This window comes from Tachysurus fulvidraco, chromosome 19, assembly GCF_022655615.1.
Source record: "Tachysurus fulvidraco isolate hzauxx_2018 chromosome 19, HZAU_PFXX_2.0, whole genome shotgun sequence".
NCBI classification, from domain to species: domain Eukaryota; kingdom Metazoa; phylum Chordata; class Actinopteri; order Siluriformes; family Bagridae; genus Tachysurus; species Tachysurus fulvidraco.
The window spans coordinates 5,783,476-5,809,341 of record NC_062536.1 but is presented as its reverse complement, the minus strand read 5'-3'; the positions used below and the strand labels follow the sequence as shown (position 1 = coordinate 5,809,341).

The window sequence follows — 25,866 nt, the reverse complement described above, 5'->3', positions numbered from 1 at the left end:
ATTTGCAGGTTTGACGCTCATAGACGTCGCTGTAGCAACTTGTCGCCATGGCAACCCTAAGACTGAGTGGAGTGACTCTTGTAACCGTCACCATGGGAGTCTAATGTGTGAGGAGACATTGGGAGAGATGATGATGATGATGATGCTGTAAATCTGAAGCAATGCTCTCATCTGTGTAAATTCTGTATTGTATTTTTTTAAAAAAAGGTGGATTTTACACAGATTTCGCTCACAGACCGAGAGAAATCCTCATCCGTCACCACGCAGCCTCATGCATAAACATTACGCTCCTTGGTTTATAATAACAGTTTTAATGTTAGAAGATGACATCAGGCAAACCACAAGGCACTCATCCCTTTCTCTCTTACCGTAGTCGTTATTCATCAGACCTACGGCTGGGACGAATTCACAGGAGGACACAACGAACACCACTTTATCTTGGGTGCTGCAGACAGCCATTTGTATTTCACATAATTCCAGTGTCCCATGTAGACAGTGACGTTCCTGGCCTGTCTCTTATCTGCTCATATGGCAGGTGGGTGGAAGAGAGGAGTAGGATATGAGATCCATCATGTCGTAAAAACTGCTTTCTACGCCTTCTGTTCGTCTTAATCGTTACAGCTGACATGGCATCCGGAGACACGTTTATGTCTAAATCCTCATAATATAACAAAGAATACAGTAATAGCAGGTTTGCAGTCTTTAATGTTGCGCATGTGCAGAATTCAGAGAGCAATAAAGTACAGTTTAATTATCTGGTGGTCTTATGCTTTGTAGAAAAAATGAAGGGCAGGAGAAAACTAAGGATTGGATACAAGCACAGATGGATGGAGGTGAAGAGATAAGCAGGCCATCAGGCTTAAAAGCAGGCAGCTCGTATTTAACGTACAGATAGAATTAAGGAAAGACGATGAAATAAAATCTCTGTAGACGATGAGTATTTACATATATACAGAAATATATATCAAATTTCTCCCTTCAAAGACAAACACTGGCTTTAAAGGGACAGTTTCAGCAAAAACACAACACACCATTTTGTTTAGTTTTTTGTCTGAACTATTTCATCACGAGACGTTGTGTCTTGTAGCTCTGCTGTGTCTCAGATCCGGTCCACGTTTCTCAGTCCACCATCTACTGTCAGAGTGCCGAACCTAAAGCGGTCACACGCACGGACACGCAGAGACACAGACACACAGACACAAGAGACAGAGACACACGAGACACAGACACACACAAACAGACAAAGAGACACAGACACACACACACAGACACACACAGAGACACAGACACACACAGAGACACAGACACACACAGAGACACAGACACACACACACAGAGACACAGACACACACACACAGAGACACAGACACACACACACACAGAGACACAGACACACACAGAGACACAGACACAGACACAGAGACACAGACACACACACAGAGACACAGACACACACACAGAGACACAGACACACACACAGAGACACAGACACACACACAGAGACACACAAGATTTCAGTGATGAATGTTCGAATGTGAAAGTCCATGTCATAAAGAGACATTATTGAGTTAGTTACCTCTCCAAGAAGAGATTGTTTTCTGCCAGCTCTTTGACCACTCCTTGCATTTCCTCTTTCAGTTTCTTCATCCTTCAGAACAATAAAGAATTCAGCGTTAATTACCAGAAAAAGAAAGAAAAAATGGTGACTGAAATGGTGACACACACACACACACAGCCACACACACACACAGCCACACACAAACACAGACACACACACACACAAACACAGACACACACACACAAACACAGACACACACACACAAACACAGACACACACACCCAGACACAGACACACACACCCAGACACACACACACAAACACAGACACACACAAACACAGACACACACACCCAGACACACACACACAAACACAGACACACACAAACACAGACACACACACACCCAGACACACACACCCAGACACAGACACACACACACCCAGACACACACACACACAGACAGACACACACAGACAGACAGACAGACACACACAGACAGACAGACAGACAGACACACACAGACAGACAGACAGACAGACACACACAGACAGACAGACAGACAGACACACACAGACAGACAGACAGACACACACACACAGACAGACACACACACAGACAGACACACACAGACAGACAGACAGACAGACACACACAGACAGACAGACAGACAGACACACACAGACAGACAGACAGACACACACAGACAGACAGACAGACACACACACACAGACAGACACACACACACAGACAGACACACACACAGACAGACACACACACAGACAGACACACACACAGACAGACACACACACAGACAGACACACACACACAGACACACACACACAGACAGACACACACACAGACAGACACACACACACAGACAGACACACACACAGACAGACACACACAGACAGACAGACAGACAGACACACACAGACAGACAGACAGACAGACACACACAGACAGACAGACAGACACACACAGACAGACAGACAGACACACACACACAGACAGACACACACACACAGACAGACACACACACAGACAGACACACACACAGACAGACACACACACAGACAGACACACACAGACAGACACACACACACAGACACACACACACAGACAGACACACACACAGACAGACACACAGACAGACAGACACACACAGACAGACAGACACACACAGACAGACAGACAGACACACACAGACAGACAGACAGACAGACACAGACAGACAGACAGACACACACACACAGACAGACACACACACAGACAGACACACACACAGACAGACACACACACAGACAGACACACACACAGACACACACACACACACAGACACACACACACACACAGACACACACACACACACAGACACACACTCACCCCGCTGTCATTTCCACAAGAGTGCTCTGGCTGAGGTAGGCCTGGGGCTTGATGCCGCTGGATTGAATGGGCATGATCTTCTGTGGGATCTGTTCCTGAAGCTAAACACACATACTCACATCAGACATCTTATTCTCCAGTCTCAACTTTTTTACCAAACGGAGACGAACACACGAAGCCTTGTGTTGCCGTTACCTTGTAGAAACGCTGCATGATCACGGTCACTTCCTGTTCCATGTTGAGAAACTGGTTGTTCAGGGACAGCAGCTGCTTCCGAACATGATGCACCTTCCTGTAAAGAGATAATCATTAAAGCACTACACCAGCATCACCATCAGGATTCTATCATTACATTCCTGGTAAACAACTGCTCTCATCTTTGATGAAGACCTTCGTTAACGTGCAACTCAAACATCCTATTGACGTAATGACAAAAAAGATTTTACTCAGCTCGGAGAATAAATAGCGATGCCTGGAAATCTCTAGAAGGTTAGGATTATTATTATTATACTAAGCCACATCACAATGACTGGTACTAAACCTTTAGGAACAAAATGTAGCTGAAACATGTTCCCGTTTATATTCTGATGTGTTTTTACAGAAAATGTCAGTCTTTAGAAACGCTTATTCAGTCATCCGTCACTTTTTGTTTCACTGGGGTATAAAGATGAAGTGACAAATAAGTCAGACTTCATTAGTCATTCATCAACTTCATAAATCAGCCAGTGGCTTTAAAAATAGATGCCGGAAAAAAGCCTGTATCAACTCAAAGGTCAATAATTAAGCAGGATAAAGGTTAAGGATGATTACACAGACACACGTGGATCACAGTCGGAGATTCGGTAAAGACAGCAGCGTTTAGGGGTCCCCCGAGTTCGCAGATCTACAATTAGACGTCATCTTGATGTCATCGATCAATCTCTAGATGCCACTGAAACTTTGATCGTATTGAGAAGTGTTATGATGGCAAAGGCGGTGCTAAATGCAGGGTGCCAATAATTTTGGCCTTTACATTTGTTTTTAATGAATTACTTCAATGTAGAGTTCAGATTCCCTGTGAGATTATACACAGCAACTACAAAATCCTTTCTAACCTCGTAATCTTTATAAGGGGTGGCAATAATTCTGGAGCAGACTCAGATGTTCTGACCCACTGCTCACACACACAGTTCTTCATCCTGCTATAATCACTACAGCTTCATTAGAAGAGAAAAAAAACTGATCTCTCAATAACTTTAGATGACGAGTTTTATTCTGTTCCATATGTACGGTGCTGAAAAATGAGGTCCAGTTATCACCATGAGCTGATCTGCAGCATCACTACTCTAGTTTCCATGGCAACAGGCTAGCCACACTTCTTTCTCTGTTTCTCTCTAACACGCATGCGCACACACACACACACACGCACGCGCGCGCACACACATGCACACACACACACACCCCTTACTTTTGTCTATTACTGGTTCTCTCCTGTAGCTGCATCATAGTTGAAGTGATTAATAATTGCTGACTGCATAACCAATTAGCTCCAGGTTTTTCCCCCCTGAGTGGAGTTCAATTAAATCAGTAACTCATCCACTCTTCCCTCTTATACAGTATATGGCACTATAATTATATTAAAATTATTGGCACCCTGCTCTTCTCTGTTCTGGCACCAAGGTGGTGGAATGAACTTCCCCTAGAGGTCCGGACAGCTGAGTCACTGGTTATTTTCAAGCGGCAGTTAAAGACCTACTTATTCAGGAAACACTTCAACTAGCACTTCTTTCCTTATCTTCTGCATTTAAAAGACAAAACAAAACAAAAAAAAACACAACCTTTGACACTTTTTCCATTGTAACTTTGAACAAATGTTTTAAACTCATGGTATCTTAAGTATGTAACCTAGTGAGCAGCATTAATGTGTTCAATGTTAGAGATTTAAGCACTTATGTACGTCGCTCTGGATAAGGGCGTCTGTCACATGCTGTAAATGTAAATGTAAATACTAAGGCAGTAAGAATTCTACTGATGTGGGGAAAACAAACACATTCTTTTGTGATTTTAATCCAGCGAGTGTCTCAGTGAAATCCACTGAAATTACCTCATCCACTCCTCGCTCTTGGAGATGAAGAGCCGATACTTCATTGCACACTCGTCTGTAAACAGGGCACGGGCTTTGGTGGCATGAAGCACCAGCTTCTGCCTGTAAATGGTACAAGTGTACATTAGGGGGGATTTCTTATAGCTGGTATTAATGAGAAATCATTTTAAAAAAAAGAAAGAAAAAAGAAAAACACAAAGCTTACTTGTCAAATTTGTGGATTTGTTCTTCATTGTAAGGTAGACCTGAAGAGAGAGAGGGGGGGGGGAAGAGAGAAAGCACATGATGGAGATAGATAGAGAGAGAGAGAGAGAGAGAGAGAGAGAGAGAGAGTGAGAGAGAGAGAGTGTGATAGAGAGACAGGGAGAGAGAGAGCACGATAGAGAGAGAGGGAGAGAGACAGACATAAAGAGAGAGAGAGAGCATGATAGAGAGAGAGATACAGAGAGAGAGAGTGTGAGAGAGACAGGGAGAGAGAGAGAGCACGATAGAGAGAGAGGGAGAGAGATACAGAGAGAGAGATTGTGATAGAGAGACAGGGAGAGAGAGCATGATAGAGAGAGAGGGAGAGAGACAGACAAAGAGAGAGAGATACAGAGAGAGAGTGTGATAGAGAGACAGGGAGAGAGAGAGTGCGATAGAGAGACAGGGAGAGAGAGAGTGAAATAAAGAGAGAGAGAGAGAGAGAGTGCGATAGAGAGACAGGGAGAGAGAGAGAGAGTGAAATAAAGAGAGAGAGAGAGAGAGAGAGTGCGATAGAGAGACAGGGAGAGAGAGAGAGCACAATAGAGAGTCAATGTGATATTTTTTATAACACAAAAGAAAATTACTAACAATCACAGGTGCTACTGAGGTGAGGTGGGAGGAGCCAGACGTCATGTCTGACCTGCACATGCTCACAAACCAAAAGCACAACTGTACACACTCCATACACACGTCTGATTTACTCCGTTCCTAATTTACTGCTTTTTATTTATTTCAGCTCATTTATTGGTGCACATGTACTCGGTCACACACACCGGCAGCTTGCATTCTGTCGTTTAATAAATTATATATAAATATTAATATAAAGTGTGATATAATATAAAGAATACAAAGAAGAACGGAGGGACAATACTTTTCTTTACCGATGCTTTGTCTTTATATTAACGCACACAATCATGCCCAATACTTTGAAAATGAAAAGAGAGAGAGAAAGAAAGAGAGATAGACTAGAGAGTTATATTAACTGTAAAGCGAGTGTGTGTGTGTGTGTGTGTGTGTGTGTGTGTGTGTGTGTCAGACTCACGTCGTTCAGCCTTGTCCTTCTTGAACTGCTGATAGATGGCCGTAATGGCGTCAAGAAGAACTTTGATTTTCTCCACGCTGGAAGATGAAGAGCAAGTCAGTAATGATCTCAGTAATGATCTCTGTGCCTGCTTTTCTCAATCCTACTTTAACATTAACCACAGATTCATTTTCAGAGAAGAATCAGCTCTAGGGTGACGTTTGTCACACAAAACCAACACATACTGTATAATTATTTGTCACTTAACCTCATTTCTATGTCTATATATTGAATCATTTACAACAATGTGTGATATATTTGTGCTTCAGGAGAAACCTGAATTCTGAGTTCAGGTAAACAACCAAACATTTTTGTGTTAAATTAATCTTTATATTAATCAATTGTTAAAAGCGCTATACAAATACATTTGAATTTGAATGATAATTCTTCCCACTTCTTTACAGTTAAATGTTTTTTTTTCCTCGACACAGATTTGGTTACAGTAGATGAGACTTCCTTCAGATAGGAGGCTGTAAATATGTATAATACCCATAAATAATATCATTTCTCCTTTTGACATTTGAGAGATAACCGGATTACGACAGAGATTACATCGTATATATTTATTTATTTTCAGATCTAGGAGCTTACGACAAAAAAAAAGCCAGTACACAGAAGCTCTCGCAGTTCAGCTTCCATTTAGAGGGATGTAATGTTACTACTAGCTCGACAGTGAAAGACCTGGGTGTTTGGTCTGGTTCCTCTCAAGGTTTCTTCCTCATATCATCTCAGGGAGTTTTTCCTTGCCACCGTTGCCTCTGGCTTGCTCATTAGGATGTGGTAGCTTATGGATTAAGGTGTTGGGCTACTGATCGAAAGGTCATAGGTTCGAACCCCAGGTCCACCAAGCTGCCACTGCTGGGCCCCTAAGCAAGGCCCTTAACCCTCAGTTGTAAGTCACTCTGGATAAGGGTGTCTGCTGAATGCCGTAAATGTAAATATATATAGTATTTTAAAATTACTTTTAAACTTTAATTGTATGTATTCATTTATTTTTATCTTCTTCTTCTTATATATATTTATTTCTTTTTCTATATTTCTGTAAAGCTGCTTTGAGACAAGGTGAATTGTTAAATAGCGCTATACAAATAAATTCAATTGAATTAAGTCTCTTAATGGCTTAACGGTCCATGTATCTAACTAGTCTTCCTTCACGCTCTCTGAGATCACAAAACTCAGGACTTCTTGTAGTTCCCAGAATATCAAAATCTACTAAAAGATGCTATGCCAAAACTATGCTATTTACTGTCCTAGGGTAAGCTGCTTCTCTCTTTCTACCAATCCCGAGGCATCCAGTCTTCCGTGTCATGAAGATTTTGGACCTTCACTTAGATGAGGCCAACCATCCGAGGATCCTGAGACATCTAGAGACTTACCAGCTACAGTTGGATTAATATCCGGACATACTAAGAGGAGATGCCAACTACATGTTGTCTTTGTGAACAACCTACTCATCAAAACAACATGTGTCTGACTGTATATTTATAATCACACCCTCCAGTGTCACCCACATGAGGATGGGTTCGCTTCTGAATCTGGTTCCTCTCAAGGTTTCTTCCTTTACCCCTTTACTGTATAAGGGAGTTTTTCCTTTACCGGTCACCTCAGACTTGTTCATTGGGCATAAATACAAACATATTTAATAGTTCTAAACTTTTTATTTTATGTTTGTTCTGTAAAACTGCTCTGAGACAATAGCCATTGTTAAAAGCGCTATAGAAATAAATAAAAATTTAGAAATTTTTTTGTCAGAAAACTCTTTTAAAGCTCATGAGGGCTTTTCACACTGCTCTTAAGTCTGTGTAATGTTCATTCTAATGTCATTTAGAAGCAGGGATCAGCACTTTGATTAGCACGGGGCTTGAAACTCTAAAGCAGGACTCACTTTCTGTCTTCAGGGTGTGTGCCGACTTGCTGTGTCCATGTATCTGTTAGCATGCCTCCAGGAAGGAATTTGTTTTTGAGGTCCTGCATGGTCTGATCCACGGAGCCTAGTGAGTTAGACAGCTGTGTGTAGAGGAAACAGACATGAGTGTGTGTGTTAATTCAGGGCTGAAACAACAACAACAACAACAACAACAGAAACAACAACAAGAGAAACAAACAACAACAAGAGAAACAACAAGAGAAACAAACAACAACAACAGAAACAACAACAAACAACAATAAGAGAAACAACAACAGAAACAACAACAGAAACAACAACAAACGAAACAACAACCAACAACAAAAACAACCAACAACAAGAGAAACAACAACAAACAACAACAAGAGAAACAACAACAACAAGAGAAACAACAACAACAGAAACATCAACAAACAACAACAAGAGAAACAACAACAGAAACAACAACAGACACAAGAAGAACAACAACAAACAACAACAAGAAAATAAAAGTCTTCATTCACATCAGTTACTAGCTGGACTCTAAGTCACTTCTCTTTAGTACTGAACATTAACGATCTGCTTGTATAGTACTGGGTGTCAAACTGTAGAGAAATGATAAGCAGTAGTAATGAACACTTACTCTGATCACTTTCTTGTGCAGGTCTGAGATCTCATCATATTCGGCTGATAACAGATTCCCCTGCATTAATGCTGCACATCTGAACAACAAAAGGACAGCAGTAAATAAACGAATAAATACGAGCACTCAAACACACACACACACACAATCGTCACAAAAGAGCGTGTTAACCCTCACACACAGTAAAACTACGCTGTTCATTTACAGCTGAAGTTATCCAAGTTAGAAAATCATTAATTTAACATAAATGTAGAAAAAACAAAGCAGTAATTTAAACTTTTTTCTTCTTCTTTATTTCAGGTCTAACGTTGTATTCTCTCTCACACGATACTTGTCCAGACTCCATTAACTTTTAAAATATAAGTGATATTTGTTTTGTAATCAATTCTTTATTGATCCTGATGGATATCTGGCGGCTCTTACAGCTGTTGGGTTTTCTCCAGGGTTTGATTGCAGTGGTTACACATGTGGAAAACTTCCGCTTTCTTATGCGCCGCCTCGTTGAAGTCTTCTTTCATCAACTCTCTGTGAAAAAAACAAAAAATACGCCGAGCTGCAGGTGAGAATTAAAAGGCTTTGTTTCTAATGTGTTGTAGAGGTGCTGCTGAGTGAACGCTGACAATCTGAAACCTGTTTACTGGAAAATTAAATCAAAACATTCTGCATTCGGCTTGACAGAAAGCAAGTGTGCTGCACCAGAGCATTTATTATAGCAAGGTAAGATTTTAGAAAACCATGGTTAATGTGAGATTCGAGGAAGGAGGCGGAGCTTCTAGGGAGAGAAAACTTTTCCTCTACTCAGAAATCCTACTTCCAGAAGTGAGGGTCTGCTCAACCCCCGAAATCAGCATCAAAATGGCCACTCGCAGCATGAGGAGTAAACATTCATTCATTCATTTTCTACCACTTGTCCGAACTTCTCGGGTCACGGGGAGCCTGTGCCTATCTCAGGCGTCATCGGGCATCAAGGCAGGATACACCCTGGATGGAGTGCCAACCCATCGCAGGGCACACACACACTCTCATTCACTCACACACTCACACACTACGGACAATTTTCCAGAGATGCCATTCAACCTACCATGCATGTCTTTGGACCGGGGGAGGAAACCGGAGTACCCGGAGGAAACCCCCGAGGCACGGGGAGAACATGCAAACTCCACACACACAAGGCGGAGGCGGGAATCGAACCCCCAACCCTGGAGGTGGGAGGCGAACGTGCTAACCACTAAGCCACCGTTACAGTGTATACACAAGTGTTTGCTTTAGATCAGTCGGACACGTGAACTTCTGAGGTAAGACAAATGCTACACTCCAAACTTCTGCACAACTGCTAATCATTCAAAGTTACCAGTCATTTGTAATGGGGAGAAAAGCAGGCTGCCCTTTTTGTGATTCCTCCCCTGCCCCAAGGCGTGTGATCCTAAGCCAGAGGTCGGCAACCTTAAACACTCACAGAGCCATTTGTAGCCGTTTCCCACAGAAAAAAAAACACAGGGAGCCACAAAACCCATTTGAAGATCAAAATTGAAGATAACGCTGCATATATCGTTTTTTACCTTTATGGAAAGTGTAGAAAAAACTGTCGTGTGTTGCATTTATGAAATCAATGACACTACAGAGTAAAAAGACGCTGGGTCGAAGGTTACTTTCAAATAAAACGTTCAATGTCTAATTGAGTCCTTTTCGTATTCATGACATCAAAATTTTAACTTCCCGGCTGCAGCGAACCAAAAATGCGTCTGCTTCCGTGTCGGATTTCACAAGTCGGCGGTTATGACGCGTATTTTGAGCGACAGACAAATTAAACACGGTTTATTTTAATGTTACAAGAGCATCATAATCTTAGAATTTTTTTTTTAAACTAACTAACTAAAATAAAATAAATAAAATATTTATTTTCCAAATCTACAGGGAGCCGCAGCAGAGGGATGAAAGGGCCACTTGCGGCTCCGGAGTCGCGGGTTGCCGACCCCTGGTTTAAGCTAAAAAAACTGAAGAAAACAGAAAAAGCCAGTGGACTTACATGAGCCCCCTCACTCCTTTTCTCACCAACTCCTGATAGACGAGTAACGACTCGGAGGTTTTCCACAGGTGGCCCACGTCACCGGCAAACGTCTAAACCAACAGAAACGTATTGTTGTTGAATTCAGTCAGAGTAGTATTGTGTTTGTAATGTAATAAAGAAACATAAAATGATGGACAGCTGCTCACATTACACTGGAAACACAACATTGCCTCATTGTTAAAGGAGCGATAAGTAACTTTGGAAGTATACGAAGACCTATAGAAATATTGTATTTCAAAAATCAAAAACATTCATTTTCTCTAGTGGAAGGGCATCATCGTGTACGGCATCATGTTTTCTTGCGTGTACTGGAGCCTATAGGGCACTGAATCACATTCACCATCAGATCGTTTTAAAGGGAACTTCATCACATTTCTATCACATGTACACGAGCCTATAGGGCACTGAATCACATTCACCATCAGAAGATCGTTTTAAAGGGAACTTCATCACATTTCTATCACATGTACACGAGCCTATAGGGCACTGAATCACATTCACCATCAGAAGATCGTTTTAAAGGGAACTTCATCACATTTCTATCACATGTACATGAGCCTATAGGGCACTGAATCACATTCACCCTCAGATCGTTTTAAAGGGAACTTCATCACATTTCTATCACATGTACACGAGCCTATAGGGCACTGAATCACATTCACCCTCAGATCGTTTTAAAGGGAACTTCATCACATTTCTATCACATGTACACGAGCCTATAGGGCACTGAATCACATTCACCATCAGAAGATCGTTTTAAAGGGAACTTCATCACATTTCTATCACATGTACACGAGCCTATAGGGCACTGAATCACATTCACCATCAGAAGATCGTTTTAAAGGGAACTTCATCACATTTCTATCACATGTACATGAGCCTATAGGGCACTGAATCACATTCACCCTCAGATCGTTTTAAAGGGAACTTCATCACATTTCTATCACATGTACACGAGCCTATAGGGCACTGAATCACATTCACCCTCAGATCGTTTTAAAGGGAACTTCATCACATTTCTATCACATGTACACGTGCCTATAGGGCACTGAATCACATTCACCATCAGAAGATCGTTTTAAAGGGAACTTCATCACATTTCTATCACATGTACACGTGCCTATAGGGCACTGAATCACTAAATGCCTGGTGGCCACTGGAAGGCCATACTACAAAGCACTTCATTACTGTATGTTTTCCCGTACAATAGGTCACTAGAGAGAACCTTCTTTCGGAACGTATGTTCAGTCTTATTTCTTAATTTTACCAAGCGTTAATTAAGGTGTTGGTTCATATGGAGCATGACAGACGTAATATAATTTTCTGATGTTTTGACTCATTCTTTAATGCTGGTCCAGGTTACTAATTTAATATATAGATATAATCAATTAAGACAAGCATTAATTAGTTTGTTTGTTACACGTGATGTATTGTGATGCTAACGTGCTGTAAAAGAACCATTACCTTAGCATAGCTGGCATCCAAGTCCAAATCATATCGTGGCTGCACTTTGGGAGGGCTTGCTACACACACACACACACACACACACACACACACACACACACACACACACACAGACACGCACACACAGACACACACACACACAGATGCAAAAGATTTTTAAAAACTTATTCCTTCATTTTGACCTGAGTTTATGAAATATGTTACTGCACATCTGTCTAAACACATCTGCATTCCTGCATAGCTAATAACTGACATTTCTGTGTATTTTAACTATTTTAAAAGGAATGTAAAAGGGTTTAAATGTGCTGTGGTAGAAACGAAAAGAAATGGCCAGGGAGTCAAAGACGTGTACAGAAATAAAGTGTAAAGTGTGTCAGAAACTGAGTGTGTGAGGAAGTGACGTGGTCTCACGGTCTTCGAAGATGAGTCCAACTGTGTTGACAAGTTCCCTGCTGAGGAGCATGATGGGATTGTCCCTGCTGGTGAGTGGGAATGTCTGTGCCTGTCTGTTGGGGTCCAGCCCGAGGCGTCGGCCTTCGTACAGAAGCTCCTGATTGGGAGGGCTGATGTTGGTGCGTCTGAAGAGCAGCTCCTGAAATAGTGTGGCTCTGTGGAGAAAGACAACGAGTTCAGTAAATACAGGCTTACAGTTTAATCCAAACTGGTTATTCAGGCTGTGTTGTAGCTTTTGTATTACACATAACTACAGTTTCGCCTTAGATGAAATTGAGAGTTGTTACACAGTGCGGTTCTCTAATCTTATTAGTGGCTTCAATTCAACGTCACAGGTTCTAATACACGTATCCTTCTCTTACACAGCAATGTCCATAAGGAAGAAAGATAGAAAGAAAACAGCTGTGAGTTTAACTACTTCCAAAATAACTGACTTTACAGTAGCATCTCGACTCTACCTGTATGTTACCATGGTTACGATTGTCTCTAGGCAGTGGATTTTTGATATTTTGGAAAAATAATCCATTTCCTACTGGATTATTGCTTTGTAAATACCCCACAGTTCTTGATTAGCTTTATTTCCCTAAACTGTTGTGCGTGGGATTCTGGGTAGAGGTCTTCTCGGGTCTAAAGAAACGTACCCGACCCCAAGTGACACGAATCACTTTTTACCCGGACCCGACGTGCATAATTTTTTTTTTTTTTTTAAGAAAGACCCGAGCCGAGATGAACCCGAAAAAAAACAGACCCGAGTCCGACCCGAACCGATGGCAATTTTTTTTAAACCCGACTGGACCCGAATGTTGCACACACCGATGATGACCCTGGATGTTTAACCTCAGCATATTCGTTGTCCCTCAGCTTTTTAGCGATGTCAGATATTGCCTCCATGTTTATCTGATTCTGACGACGACTCTAAAGTGACCGCTACAGCATGGATTCAAAACTGATTGACGGGTCTGTTTCAACGAAAATTAGCTTACCGCCAGCAACACGATGTCGCAAGCGGTCTTGGCAAACAGAGGAGAGGTTGGAAAAGGAATCGAGTCGATGCACACACGCGAGATACAGTAATTCGGGTCTTCTCGGGTCTGTTCGGTAAAAACACATTTATTTTAAATTACCCGAGACCCGGTGCCACTATTATTATACCCGACCCGTATCCGAGGTACACGTGACGCTTTTAGACACGAACCCGCTCGCGTCTCGGGTCGGACCTCGTGTTTTCTGATCTAAGTGGACCCGTGAAGACCTCTGCTTCTGGGTATTCTAGCGCACTCACGTGTTGTACGTGTGGATGTAGATGTGATGTAGCGTGGCTTGCTGTAAGCTAAAGACGTAAACCACCATGCGGTGCAGGATGTCGCTGGTCTCGGCAAAGAACTGATCAAATCCCCAGCACTTCTCCTGGTCTGCCTCCAATATGTTGGCTAGAACTGGGGTTAGCAGACTCTGTAGGCCTCTGAGTCAATGAATGACAACAGAAAAGAAAAAATAAACAACAAATAAAGATAGAAAATCAGAACACACACTTCATCTTTACCCAAATAAATGAACACTGAGTCTAATCACAGAATGGCTGGGAAAGTGAAAGCGTTCAGACTTAGAGAGACTGCAGGACACCGGCATCTCTGTGCTCCACTCGATCTTGCCGTTCTCAAACTTCTGCTGTCCTGAGATGGCTCCGGAGGGCTTCTCAGTAATAATCTTATACCTGCCAAAAGTAAACAGTGTTTCAGAATGGATCAGGCTTCTGTATTAACAACCTACACAATATTAGCTCCGAATCCTTTAAACTGATTGGTCGAAAAGCTCCACTTCCTAAATCAACATCCCTACTGTCATCAGGATAGAGAACACCTTCACTAACGGCTGATTGTAAATATTATTATTCTTTTTACTTAAATCATTTATGGATACAAACAAAGAACATCCTGAAAAGGGAGAAATGAAGTATTTCTGAGTTAGTGGCATTATCAGAGGCGAACGCTCGTATGTAGATGTAGACAAAAAGAGAAGCAATACCACGCTCGCAACCTGAATATCTGCACGGCTGTGAGTAGATACGGCATTCTGACCCAAGTGGAATCACAGCCGTGCAGAAGCCTTTATCCGGAAAGACTCACAGAAAGCCTCTATTAAAAAATACCTCAATACTGCTTCACTACCTGTAGGTCAGGCCATCCTTAAAAATATTTTGGTTTGCAGTAACAGTAAAAAAAAAAAAAAAAAGAAAAAAAGAGGGTCAGTAGGTAGGTCTATATATTTTTTTTCAAGTTTCAAAGTAAAAAAAAAAAAGTAAAATTGTTTCTGATGGTGATTACGTACAGTAGGTTTGACTTTAAACAAATCAGCCTATCATGACGGGGTCTTCAACCCGTGCCTTCGGGCGCATCGTTTTGATGCTGGACAGTTTTTCCAGAACTTCGTGCCAAGTGAAAGCGGTGTCGAGCTGTTTTAATGCATTTTTTAGATATATTATGGTGCCCGAACCCGTATGACTTTAAACGGTGACCGTGAACATTTTGTTAACTGCAGCCGCAGCCATCATTACCGGGCGCGAACCGTCGACTCTGACAGTAAATGAGAGAGAATGAGACGAAGCGAACGCACAGGCTGTAGTGTGGCATCCGGTAACCAACAGTGTAAACATAGATGACATCACGGGTTATTTAAAAGAAAGAACGTAGCCTTCGTTTGTATGTAGGCCTAGGCAATTTATATATTTACAGTACTTACTAAAATATAATTATCGTTATTTTATTGCTTTTGTATTAGTTGTTTGAAGAGAGAGAAAAAAAAAAAAAAGTCGGTCGGTCTTAACGCAAATTTACAACCGGCAAAACTTGATCGGTCGGGTTACGGCAAACAAGAATATGTTTAACGATGGCCTCACAGGCTAAAACTATCATCTATAACTAGTCTGTTGGGAGGACATACAGCAGGACAATATATCATACATTTAGGTTTATATAGAAACGTGATGCTGTGGGTGTTTATTTAACTGTAAATTAATGAAAATATCTTTTAAGCTGAAATGGTACAAATGTTCACTTTCTGTTTTTTCCATGACGATTATTTAAATTTCTGTCCAAATTTTTTAACTAAAATCTAAACCCTTCTGAAACTAAGGCAAACAAGCTGAACCACACGAGCGGTACAGATGATGGCCAAACAAGAAAAATCAGATCTCTTGCGATCACCTTGCCGTACACCAATTGTGCAATTTCCTTTAAGACATAACTAGTCTCCTGCTAAAATAAACATAACAGGTTGTGCACCCTGAGCAGTAAGCACATGTAGAGGTCTTACATAACTTCCTTGTTCCTTCGAGGCCCTTCGAATGGTCGGAACGGCAGGCTGCCGGTAGCGGCATGGTAGAATGTGACCCCAATGCTCCACAGGTCCACTGTGGCTCCGTACTTCTTCTGGTGGTCTTTTCTCAACACGGCCCGCTCATACATATCTGGATGCTGTTACACACACACACACACGCACAAACACACACACTCATATATCAGCTATATCACCTTATAAAAGTAATAGCAAGTCTCAATCAAATACCTAATCTGCAAGTCAAGTGTTCTAACGGTAAAAACGTTCAGGAACAGTAAGTGAAGTGACGTACGGCTAAGTACGGTGACCTATACTCAGAATTTGTTCTCTGCATTTAACCCATCCATAGTGCACACACACAGCGTGAACACACACACACACACACACACAGCGTGAACACACACCCGGAACAGTGGGTAGCCATTTATGCTGCGGTGTACTGCCCGGGGAGCAGTTGGGGGGTTCGGTGCCTTGCTCAAGGGCACCTCGGTCGTGGTATTGCCAGCCCGAGACCCGAACCCACAACTGTTTTCAGCGACCCGCCTAAGCTCACAAGCCCTACCGCCTTAACTAGGTCGTCCAAAAAATAATAATATTCCGCTGCACAAAAGGCCGTCAAGTGCATCTCGGAGAATTGCGTGGACGTGCTTCACACCGCGAGAACACGGGCGCCACACGCCCGAAATGAGAGAAAGACGTGGTCTGTCACTGTCTAGAGGATAATTTTTAATGTTGTATTGCACTTTCTTATTTATTATTATATGTTATTTAAATTTTGTATTTAGTGTTAAATAAATAATTGTTAAATGTAGTACAGAGTCTGTGTAGATCTCTATCTCATGAAGAATCCCCACCTCGCCGATAGCCCCACCCCCCCGCCGAACCCTAACGCCTTAACTAACAAATTTTCTGTGGGAAACCCTGGAACCGCAGGGTGTGCGACAAATGATTATGTGATATCACATGAATAAGCTCAGTGCAGAACGTAACAATGATATTTGCATCATGGCTTACAGGAAAACTCCATCAGGACTTACCAGGTACTCCTCTGTCCCGTACAATGACACAAACTGTTCATCATCTTCCAGCTCTCTCGCTGCCCCGAAATCTGTAAGTTTATATACAGAGCGTCCGTCTTCCCCGATTACACGCATGATGTTTCCTGGCTTAATGTCCCGATGGACAATTCCGTACTCCCTCAGATGGTTCATTCCAGCCACTAGAAACATCAGAAACATCAGAACAGCATTACTTTTATGCCCGGCCCTCTCCAAAAGTACGGCCAGGCCAGTTCTTCTGAAGATGTCAGGCTTTGAGATCAAAATGCAAGACGATAGAAGAGAATTCCAGCTTTTGATTTGTACCTAATTGAGTTAAACAACTTGTCACGTGCCATCTTTTATGTGAAACCAACACATTGTTTAATCGATTGAAAATACCTGACCATGTGAACGACAGGTGCTTCTTGTTGCCAAGGGGTGATTGTTTAAACAATGAATAGCTCTTAAGATCTACTCTTGGTTTTGCCTGTGAGGACTGAAACTGTTGTTAAAAAGGATGAGACAAGACAGAGACCGGAGAGACGTCTGTGGGAGAAAAGCTGGAAAAGAAATAATCTGCTTTTGACCAAAACACACAACAAACTTCATCAGGAGTAAAAAAAATGGAGGCCAATTGGACGGTATTTCACCTTTTGAAGAGGAGACTGAAGTCTTTTGCACACCTAGACATTTTTTGTATCTACACTGTCTTTTGTCCTGCACTGTCTTGTCCTGCACGGTTTGCACCAAGTTGCACAGTTGCACTTTATGTATCTAAGACTACTTACATGTCCTTAGCCCTGTCTTTGTGTTAGGTAGCACCCTGATCCTGGAGAACCGTTGTCTCATGTCACTGTGTACTGTAACATCTATATATGCTTGTAATGACAATAAAAGCTTCTTGACTTGACTTGAAATTTGGTGCTATGCCACCAAAGGTCCCACCTCTACATGTAAACATCAGGATATAAAAGATAAAATTCTCCTCTATCATCTCGTATTCATCAGTGTAAAGTTTAAACCAGGGGTGTCCAACCAGTCAGAGACGAAGGGCCACATTTTTTACTGTGTTACCGCAAAGGGCCACCTTATACACATGGGCACATATGATCATCACCTTTTTTCCCTGCCATTTTGAGAGCGAACTTGACAAATTGCTCCTACTGGGAAACTGAGGTATTTTCATCCCACTCACATGCGCGGTTGGCAAAAATATCGTATTGAAAATACCGTATTGAAAGCGAACACGAACATTAAAAAGACACAAATACAGACTTCGATATGAACGTAAGAGCCGCATGAAACCGGGCAAAGAGCCGCACGCGACTCGGGTTGGCCGCCCTGAATTAAACAAAGCTTTCTGAAAAGACGGTATGTTAAACGAAGAAGACATAAGCAGCATATTCACTGCACCTCTTCACTTAACACCGAAGCAAGTTCTGCAAGTCTACAACTATCTTAATCCTGTGCTTAGAACCTGACCTTGTGCTCAAATGAGACTAAACTAGATACTGTAAATGTACCTAATGAAGCAAACCTAATGGTGGTGTGTTTGTTTTTTTTAATTGAATAATAATGATTAATGAATATCATACACGTGACACTGGACCCTCCAAGGAACAAGACAGTTCCTGTTAACACTGATGTTCTAGCAGCAATAAATAATCCCTCAGAGACCTACAAAGCCCTCCATCCATAGGACGTCCTCATGGCAGCAAACTAACCCTGACATTGGAGACTCCTTCCAGAAATGTTTGATAAATGCCAACGTGAATCAAAATTTCTAGGCGATAAGAAGTGTGTATTCAAATCCAATCCGAGGTTCATACATCCTAGTGCATTTGTACTCACCGACATCCTGTAGGACGATGAGGAACTCATCTTCAGGGAGACCGTACGCGTTGGAAGGCTCCTCCAGGACCGTGTACAGACTGCCATATGGACAGTATTCCATAACCAAGACCTTGTGTCGTGTATTCGACTGGTGGGAAGAAGACGAAATAATCAGGAAAATACAAAAATCCATCAGGGATCCAATTAGTCAGGAGTGAAGCACTTGATCCCCTTCATCACCCTTATTTTAATATCATCCCTAGTTATGCTCAACGCTGACGCAAATATTCAGGAAATGAAAGAAAAAAGAAAAAGAAGAAAGAATCTGTTCAATGTGATCATTATTGAGAAACAGTGCAAGATATATGACCTTTAGATACAGTGCATGCCGTATATAAATATACCTAAACTTGTCCTACTGGTTCTTTGTCTGCTGTTTGCCAATAATACTACGGTCACATTTTACAGTAGAGACCAAAGTTTATAAAAATCTAAACTAAACAGTTTCAGTTTTTCACACCTCCACATATTCAGTGTTACAGTACATTTCTTTTAGTCAGTTAATGTGTCGATTTATTTCTTACTCTTTCTGTTTCTTTTCAGAGAAGCCCAGAGTTTCGTTTCACCGCGAGCTGTATACCGTATAGTAACCGTCTATGTAACAAATAAAATCTTGATTTGCTATAGCTTTTACAGTAAGAGCTTATTGATAGGAAACTGTACAGCAGATGCTCCAAATAATAAGGTTAAAAAACTAAGGAGACGTTTTGTACGCAGTCTTTATAAGAGTACTGGGTGTATTTCCTAGGCCAATGTGTCAATCAGCCACGAGCACATTCCTTCGCTCTGTATGTGACCCACACCTCTTCAAAAGCTCATGAGATATGTTTGACAAAAAGCAGATATAGCCAAACTACAAAAGAACTTATTATCCTGCTTAGAGCTAGGTCACGCCACTCGAATGTCCCACCTCCTCCTCGACGGCGAAAAGTTTGACGATGTTCTTGTGGTTGAGTTTCTTCAGCACCTCGAACTCTCTCATCTGCACGTCCAGAGGCCTCAGGAAGCTCAGGTTGTTGAAGACCTTGACGGCGTAGAGGTCCCCGGTTTTCTACAGGTCGAGAAAGAGAAAGAGAGAGAGAGAGAGAGAGAGAGAGAGTGAGAGAGTGTCAGAGCTGACCTCATCCCTATCTAATTTGTGGTTTAACATAACTATTGTGCCTTACGGAGAGAAAAAAAAAAGACTACATGACACGCCACAAAGTAGAAACGATTATCCTACAAGAACTTGCTGCATCTTCTGCATGTCGTTCCTTACACCGTACAGGACAGCACAACAAATTCTTTAGCGATTACATTTAGAGCCGAGAGTTGGGGAGAAATAAGTTCCTACTGCATCGTGATGATTCTCTAATGAAAAAACTACTTTAACACGTTTTCTACAAATTGAATTTACTTGACAGAAGACAAAATGAAAGGAAAATGAGTTTCCAAATCAACACTACAGACGTGTCCCTCGGTCACTATTCTACTGCATTGTGTAGTATAAACAGTGTCAGTCAAAAACAATTGGGAATATTAGACACTTCATGCACAGAAATATCAAGATGTTTGAAGACTCTCCGGTGCACAAGACATCTTACAAATGTCTTTAAACTTAGCTAACGTCGTGTGATTTATTGTCAACATTTTAAAAATACAGTGGGTTCTGCTAAAGCCAGCAGCGTGTGCATTATATGCGCTTGACGTTATCTGCCATAGACTGTGAAGCGGCTTTTACTCCCGCTCACAAAAAAAAAACGTTAATGTTCCTTTTGAGACAAGACTATTCTAAAGCTATAGAGTTCATAGTGCATAGTGTAAGTGCACAGTGTATAGTGCATCATTTAGGACACAGACTGACCGATCAGCTTGATCCTATAATGAAACTCTTCTATCCTGATGCGATGGGTCTCCGCCCCCATCCAAAGGGCTGACCTTTGTACATCAAAATCTGTGTTCAAAAATTACATTTAATGTTGATGTAAAAGTATAGAACAGATTTATTTCATAGAAAATGCCTACACTGGGCTCCAATCTTCTGAGAGCACGTTAAAATCTGAAATTTTTTCTAGCTCCCTATTTAATCGTAAGCAAACATGCGATATTTTCCATCTAATCTCTTCTCCTGAAGCGTGTGATCAGACATCACTGGTGGATTTGGTCTAAAACGGATCATCGGGTTTTAAACAAACGTGCGAAGTCCATGCAGCTAGAACGTCGTTAAAGCAGAAAGTGGACGAACCGAACAGCACCAAATTTACTAAGAAAAAGATTCCAGAAAAGTGTATTGTTAAATAAGAGCATTCGCAGCATTTTGAGATGAGACATGAGCATGGCACCATTCACCTTGTGTCTGCCTCGGTACACGTTAGCCGTGGCCCCTTGGCCAAGCAGGTCCGAGATCAGCCACAGGTAATTCGTCGTACTCTGCATGGTGTTCTTCTTCAGAGGAACCTGGAAGATGAACCGATGTTTGTGTTGTTTTTTTTTTTTTGAAAGAAAAGACATTCTGCCTCTCTATCTCTAGGTATCACATTCATGCATTACTTTCCAACACATTTCTGACTCTTTCAGCTCACCGAGCTGGTTGTGGAATAGGATCAGATTGAAACTTGTGCTTCAGACACAACCTCAGTCAAGTCGGTGGACTGGGTGACACTGTGACGTCACAACTCCGGGAAATTCCCAACACACACAAAAAACCTCACGCTGCCAATGAGGTGTCTATTTTTATATATTATTATTATTATTATTATTATTATAAATAAGTTTTACACAAACATAACCGATTAAGGAAACTCCATTTCGGTCGATTATGTAGCTTTCGATTTATTCTTTATGCTAGAAAAAACGAAAGCTAAACACACCAAAGTATTTCTCTCTATAATAAACATAAACGTTTATATAAACGCTTTAACTTCCCCTCTTGCGTGTGAAGTACGACATTAAAACACACCCGACATGTTTATTCGTATTAAACGCCATCATTCGCATCTAGTGAGCGAATCAGACTCTAATCTAACACCGTGCTGACAGATTAGACATCATCCTCATCCTCAGATCAAACACAAGCACCGCGAGAGCGGACAAAACGGGTGCGGTGTGTAAAATGTTTAATAATAACTACGTTTTGACGTTTTGTTTATTTCCTCACCTCAGCAGCACGATATCCTCTTCCGTTTTCAACCGTTACGTCACAAGACCACGTGAGCAAAACCCCACGTGTCAAATTTTAGTTACCGTACAGTTTGTAATATAGATAGATACATAGATAAACAGACAGACAGACAGACGGAGAGACAGACAGATAGACAGAGAGACTGATTGATAGACAGATAGATAGGAAGATAGACAGAGAGATAGGAAGACAGACACAGACAGACAGACAGACAGACAGACAGACAGATAGACAGATAGATAGATAGATAGATAGATAGATAGATAGATAGATAGATAGATAGATAGATAGATAGATTTGGGCTGCCAACTTTTGAGTTCAGCTTAGATCAGGGGTGTCGAATCCAAACTCTGTAAGGGCCATCATGCTGAGGGTTGTGAATAAAATCAGGGGCCGGAATTTAGAGGATTTTTTATTTATTAAAGAAATAGTGTATTAGTGCCTGTATTAAACAACTCAACGTTCATTAAACCTTATTGATTAAAAAAAGGTTTTAAATCGAATTTAGATTTAATTGCACATTTCACACTTGTACATACAAATTGCCTATATTTGTACAGTTGCACATCTCACACCTGTAAATGTGTACATACGATTTTGTCCACATTGTATATGTCATTCTGTTACACTGTGGAGCTTCTGTCACTAAAACAACTCACTGTTCTGTCACTAAATAAAGCTCTTTCTGATTCTGATTCTGAACACATTTAGACAACATCTGTGTCACAGCACAGGCTTCATCAAAACAAGAAATAAAGTCTCTGATCAGCATAACTGCATAAAACAGTACTTCAGTAGCCTACTTTAAGACAGTAAAACAGTACTTTAAAACAGTAGCTTACTTTAAAACGGTACTTTAAAACAGTACTTAATACAGTCAGGGTTTTTCCTGGGTCAAAATTGGTCTTCGGTGGTGGCTGACTGACATGGTCATCCACACACAGCAAAGAGGACCCTAGTACCCACATGATCCGCAAGCCTAATATTGACAATAAATGTTAAATTTAAAATAAATACAAAGAAACAGTTAGTGATCGTTTTTTCATGAATAAATTGGATAAAAAAAATCAGTCAGTCTAGATAGTAAAAAAAAAGCAATTACAACTTATTTTACATGTAAACATAATCGATGTCAAAGGTATCAAAATTTATCTATTTACAAATATCACAGCCTGCAGATGAACATTTAACTCGTCTCTTTTTATTAACACTGTAGAACCTTTTTACAAGATCTCTGTAGTCGATTTCATCCTGATGGGGCCCATCCACAGCCACCTTGCAGCTTACGTCTAAATGTTGGTCCTTTTTCATTTTAGTATAATCATATCAATTAAAAAGTAGCATTAAAAACGTAGTGTTAAAAGGTGTAATAGTGTAATTTACCATATAGAATGTAACAAAATGAGCAGCTAGCTAGCAACAGTTTGCTTTGTGCTGTGATCTAGTTTCATCTCACTCCAGTCTAACTTTAAACTAAATGTTTTTATAGGTCATTTACTATAGGCCTATACATACTGTGGGTTATTAAGGCTTAATTTTACTAAACACTCTTGGTAAATGGGGTAAACACACTTACTTTCTCATTTCAGATGTGTATGTTCTTCTAAGGAATAATGATTTGTTATACACCGATTCAGACACTGACGGGCAGACCGATTGCTTTAACCATTCATTATAATGAATCGGCTCAAAGGAGTCATTAGGTCGCGAATCAGACTTTAGCGGACGTGTTGTGTGGGAATCCTGGCTGTTAGGACATCGCGAAAGCTGCATGTGCGGAATGCTTGTCACAAGTTGTAAGAGAAGATAAGGCAATTTTTTTTATTTTTTACTGCAATTCACACTCAGCGGTAATTCAGCAAAAATATTCTCCGAATGCACCACGTGAAACATGGATTCGGTCTTCCGACCTTTAGGCGCGCGGGTGGGGCGCTGTGCTCGTTCTCTCCATCACTCCGTCAGTAGCCTGCTTCACTCACAAAACCCAATTACAGATCAAATAAGGCTTTGGAGGGACACCAAAACATTTTCAATGTAGGAAAAACCCTGACAGTACTTTAAAACAGTACTTTAGAAACAATTTCAGAAAACTGTTTGATCAACAAATGATAGATATAACTACCACATGGCAACAAATGGTATTTTATGTGGGTTTACAGTACATGGCAAATATAAGAAATTAGCCATTTTTACCAACTCTTACCAGACACCCTGCATCTTTTCTTAGAAACAATCTCATCTATTTTAGGACTCCTAATATTATACTCTTTAAAAACCACGAGTGCCTCTTGACATATGAGACACATAGGCTTTTCTTTGTACTCACAGAATAAATACTCTGTTTCCCATCTTGGTCGGAATTGCCGATATTCACTGTCCACTTTTCTTTCTTTTTTTTCTTTTTAGACATTGTGCTAGTCACCTGGCCAACCTCTGATAGCATTTACGTTATTCGCTTATTCTCTGAGTTGAGTGAAGCGCGGCAGCGCCACCTGCGTCTCAATGTTGTAATTGTCACAGATGTGTATTTAAAGGCAGGGTCTCCGATTTTTGAAAGCCGATGTCGACATATAAAATCATCAAAACAAACACGCCTCTAACCCAAATGGGTCCCATTTATAGCTCCGCCCACACATACATACGTAACCTAGGCAACTAATGGAAAGAAATGTGTCTTTATCATAGCTGAAGGGAAGAAAGAACAATACGATTGCAGATAAACAAACAAGCAAAAATGACACACAAGCATAATCATGTAAAGGACAAAGGCATATATTAGTTCTGTGTAACAAAGCAAAACCAACGTTACTCACCTATCGAGAAGGAAAAAAGCGCCTCGGCGTCTTAAGTAAAGTCGGCCACATATTCACAGGTCGGAGTTTCCGGAGTCAGTAACTCCTGAGCTAAACGTTGTTACTACACAAAACGTGGTTGTAGCTGCCTCTCTACATTACTACGATAGAAAAGAGGTGTTATTTGTGTAGTAACAGCGTTTAGCTCAGGAGTTATTGACTCGGGAAACTCCAACCTGTGAATATGTGGCCAACTTCCTGCTCCTTCAGTTCTCTCCAGCGCTGGAAAGCTGATCCTATATTAATTAACACGTCCTACTTCTTGCCTTATCGTAAGTCTTTCTTCACTTTATTTCTTTGTTTTTATCCTCCATGTCAATGTTAAAACCGCTTTCTGCTAATGTCACACCATAGATATATTCACCTAGATGTCGCCTTGGGGTCCTAAAAATGCATCAAAACTGCCGCCATCTTTGTACGGTGCTACTTTACCTCAAATTCATGGACGATGCCGGACTTCTGTGCTGCATTTGGTTGTTCAAACGAAAGAAATCTAAAAACCAGACAGCAAGGGATTACATTACACAAGTGAGAATTATATTGAATGTTAGGAAATTATATTTCTTGTTCCGTTGGTTTGTTTTAGTCTTTGGTTAACGACCATAGCTAATCCATACTAGTTACCCATTAGTTTTTGACAGTTAGGAAAACCGACAATGTTTGTAGATTCCGAAGCTCTTAATAAGGACATTAAAAATTGACCCATGATTTTTTGCTTAAA

The 25,866-nt window shown here is 41.1% G+C and overlaps 1 protein-coding gene across 5 annotated transcripts; it reads right to left on the bottom strand.

The window, feature by feature from the left end:
* Nucleotides 1-687: 687 nt before the first annotated feature.
* On the bottom strand, nt 688-24,750 carry tbk1 (TANK-binding kinase 1). 5 transcript variants are annotated; one of them, XM_047804073.1, is made up of 22 exons: nt 24,620-24,748; nt 21,462-21,569; nt 20,977-21,066; nt 20,044-20,184; nt 19,092-19,221; nt 17,238-17,419; nt 16,177-16,337; nt 14,468-14,578; nt 14,147-14,326; nt 12,823-13,019; nt 12,412-12,470; nt 10,906-10,997; nt 9,303-9,404; nt 8,880-8,958; nt 8,237-8,358; nt 6,313-6,389; nt 5,230-5,269; nt 5,025-5,126; nt 3,137-3,233; nt 2,942-3,042; nt 1,577-1,648; nt 688-1,151 (listed from the first exon to the last, which is right to left on the bottom strand). In XM_047804073.1, the coding sequence occupies exons 4-22, from the start codon at nt 20,113-20,115 to the stop codon at nt 1,100-1,102; spliced, it is 2,028 nt and encodes a 675-aa protein (XP_047660029.1). In that variant the 5' UTR covers nt 20,116-20,184; nt 20,977-21,066; nt 21,462-21,569; nt 24,620-24,748; the 3' UTR covers nt 688-1,099. The 5 variants fall into 5 exon arrangements, with proteins under 5 accessions (XP_047660029.1, XP_047660026.1, XP_027009718.1 ...); XM_047804070.1 differs by lacking the exon at nt 20,977-21,066 and having other exon boundaries at nt 24,620-24,750; XM_027153917.2 differs by lacking the exons at nt 20,977-21,066; nt 24,620-24,748 and adding an exon at nt 23,870-23,987.
* Nucleotides 24,751-25,866: the final 1,116 nt, after the last annotated feature.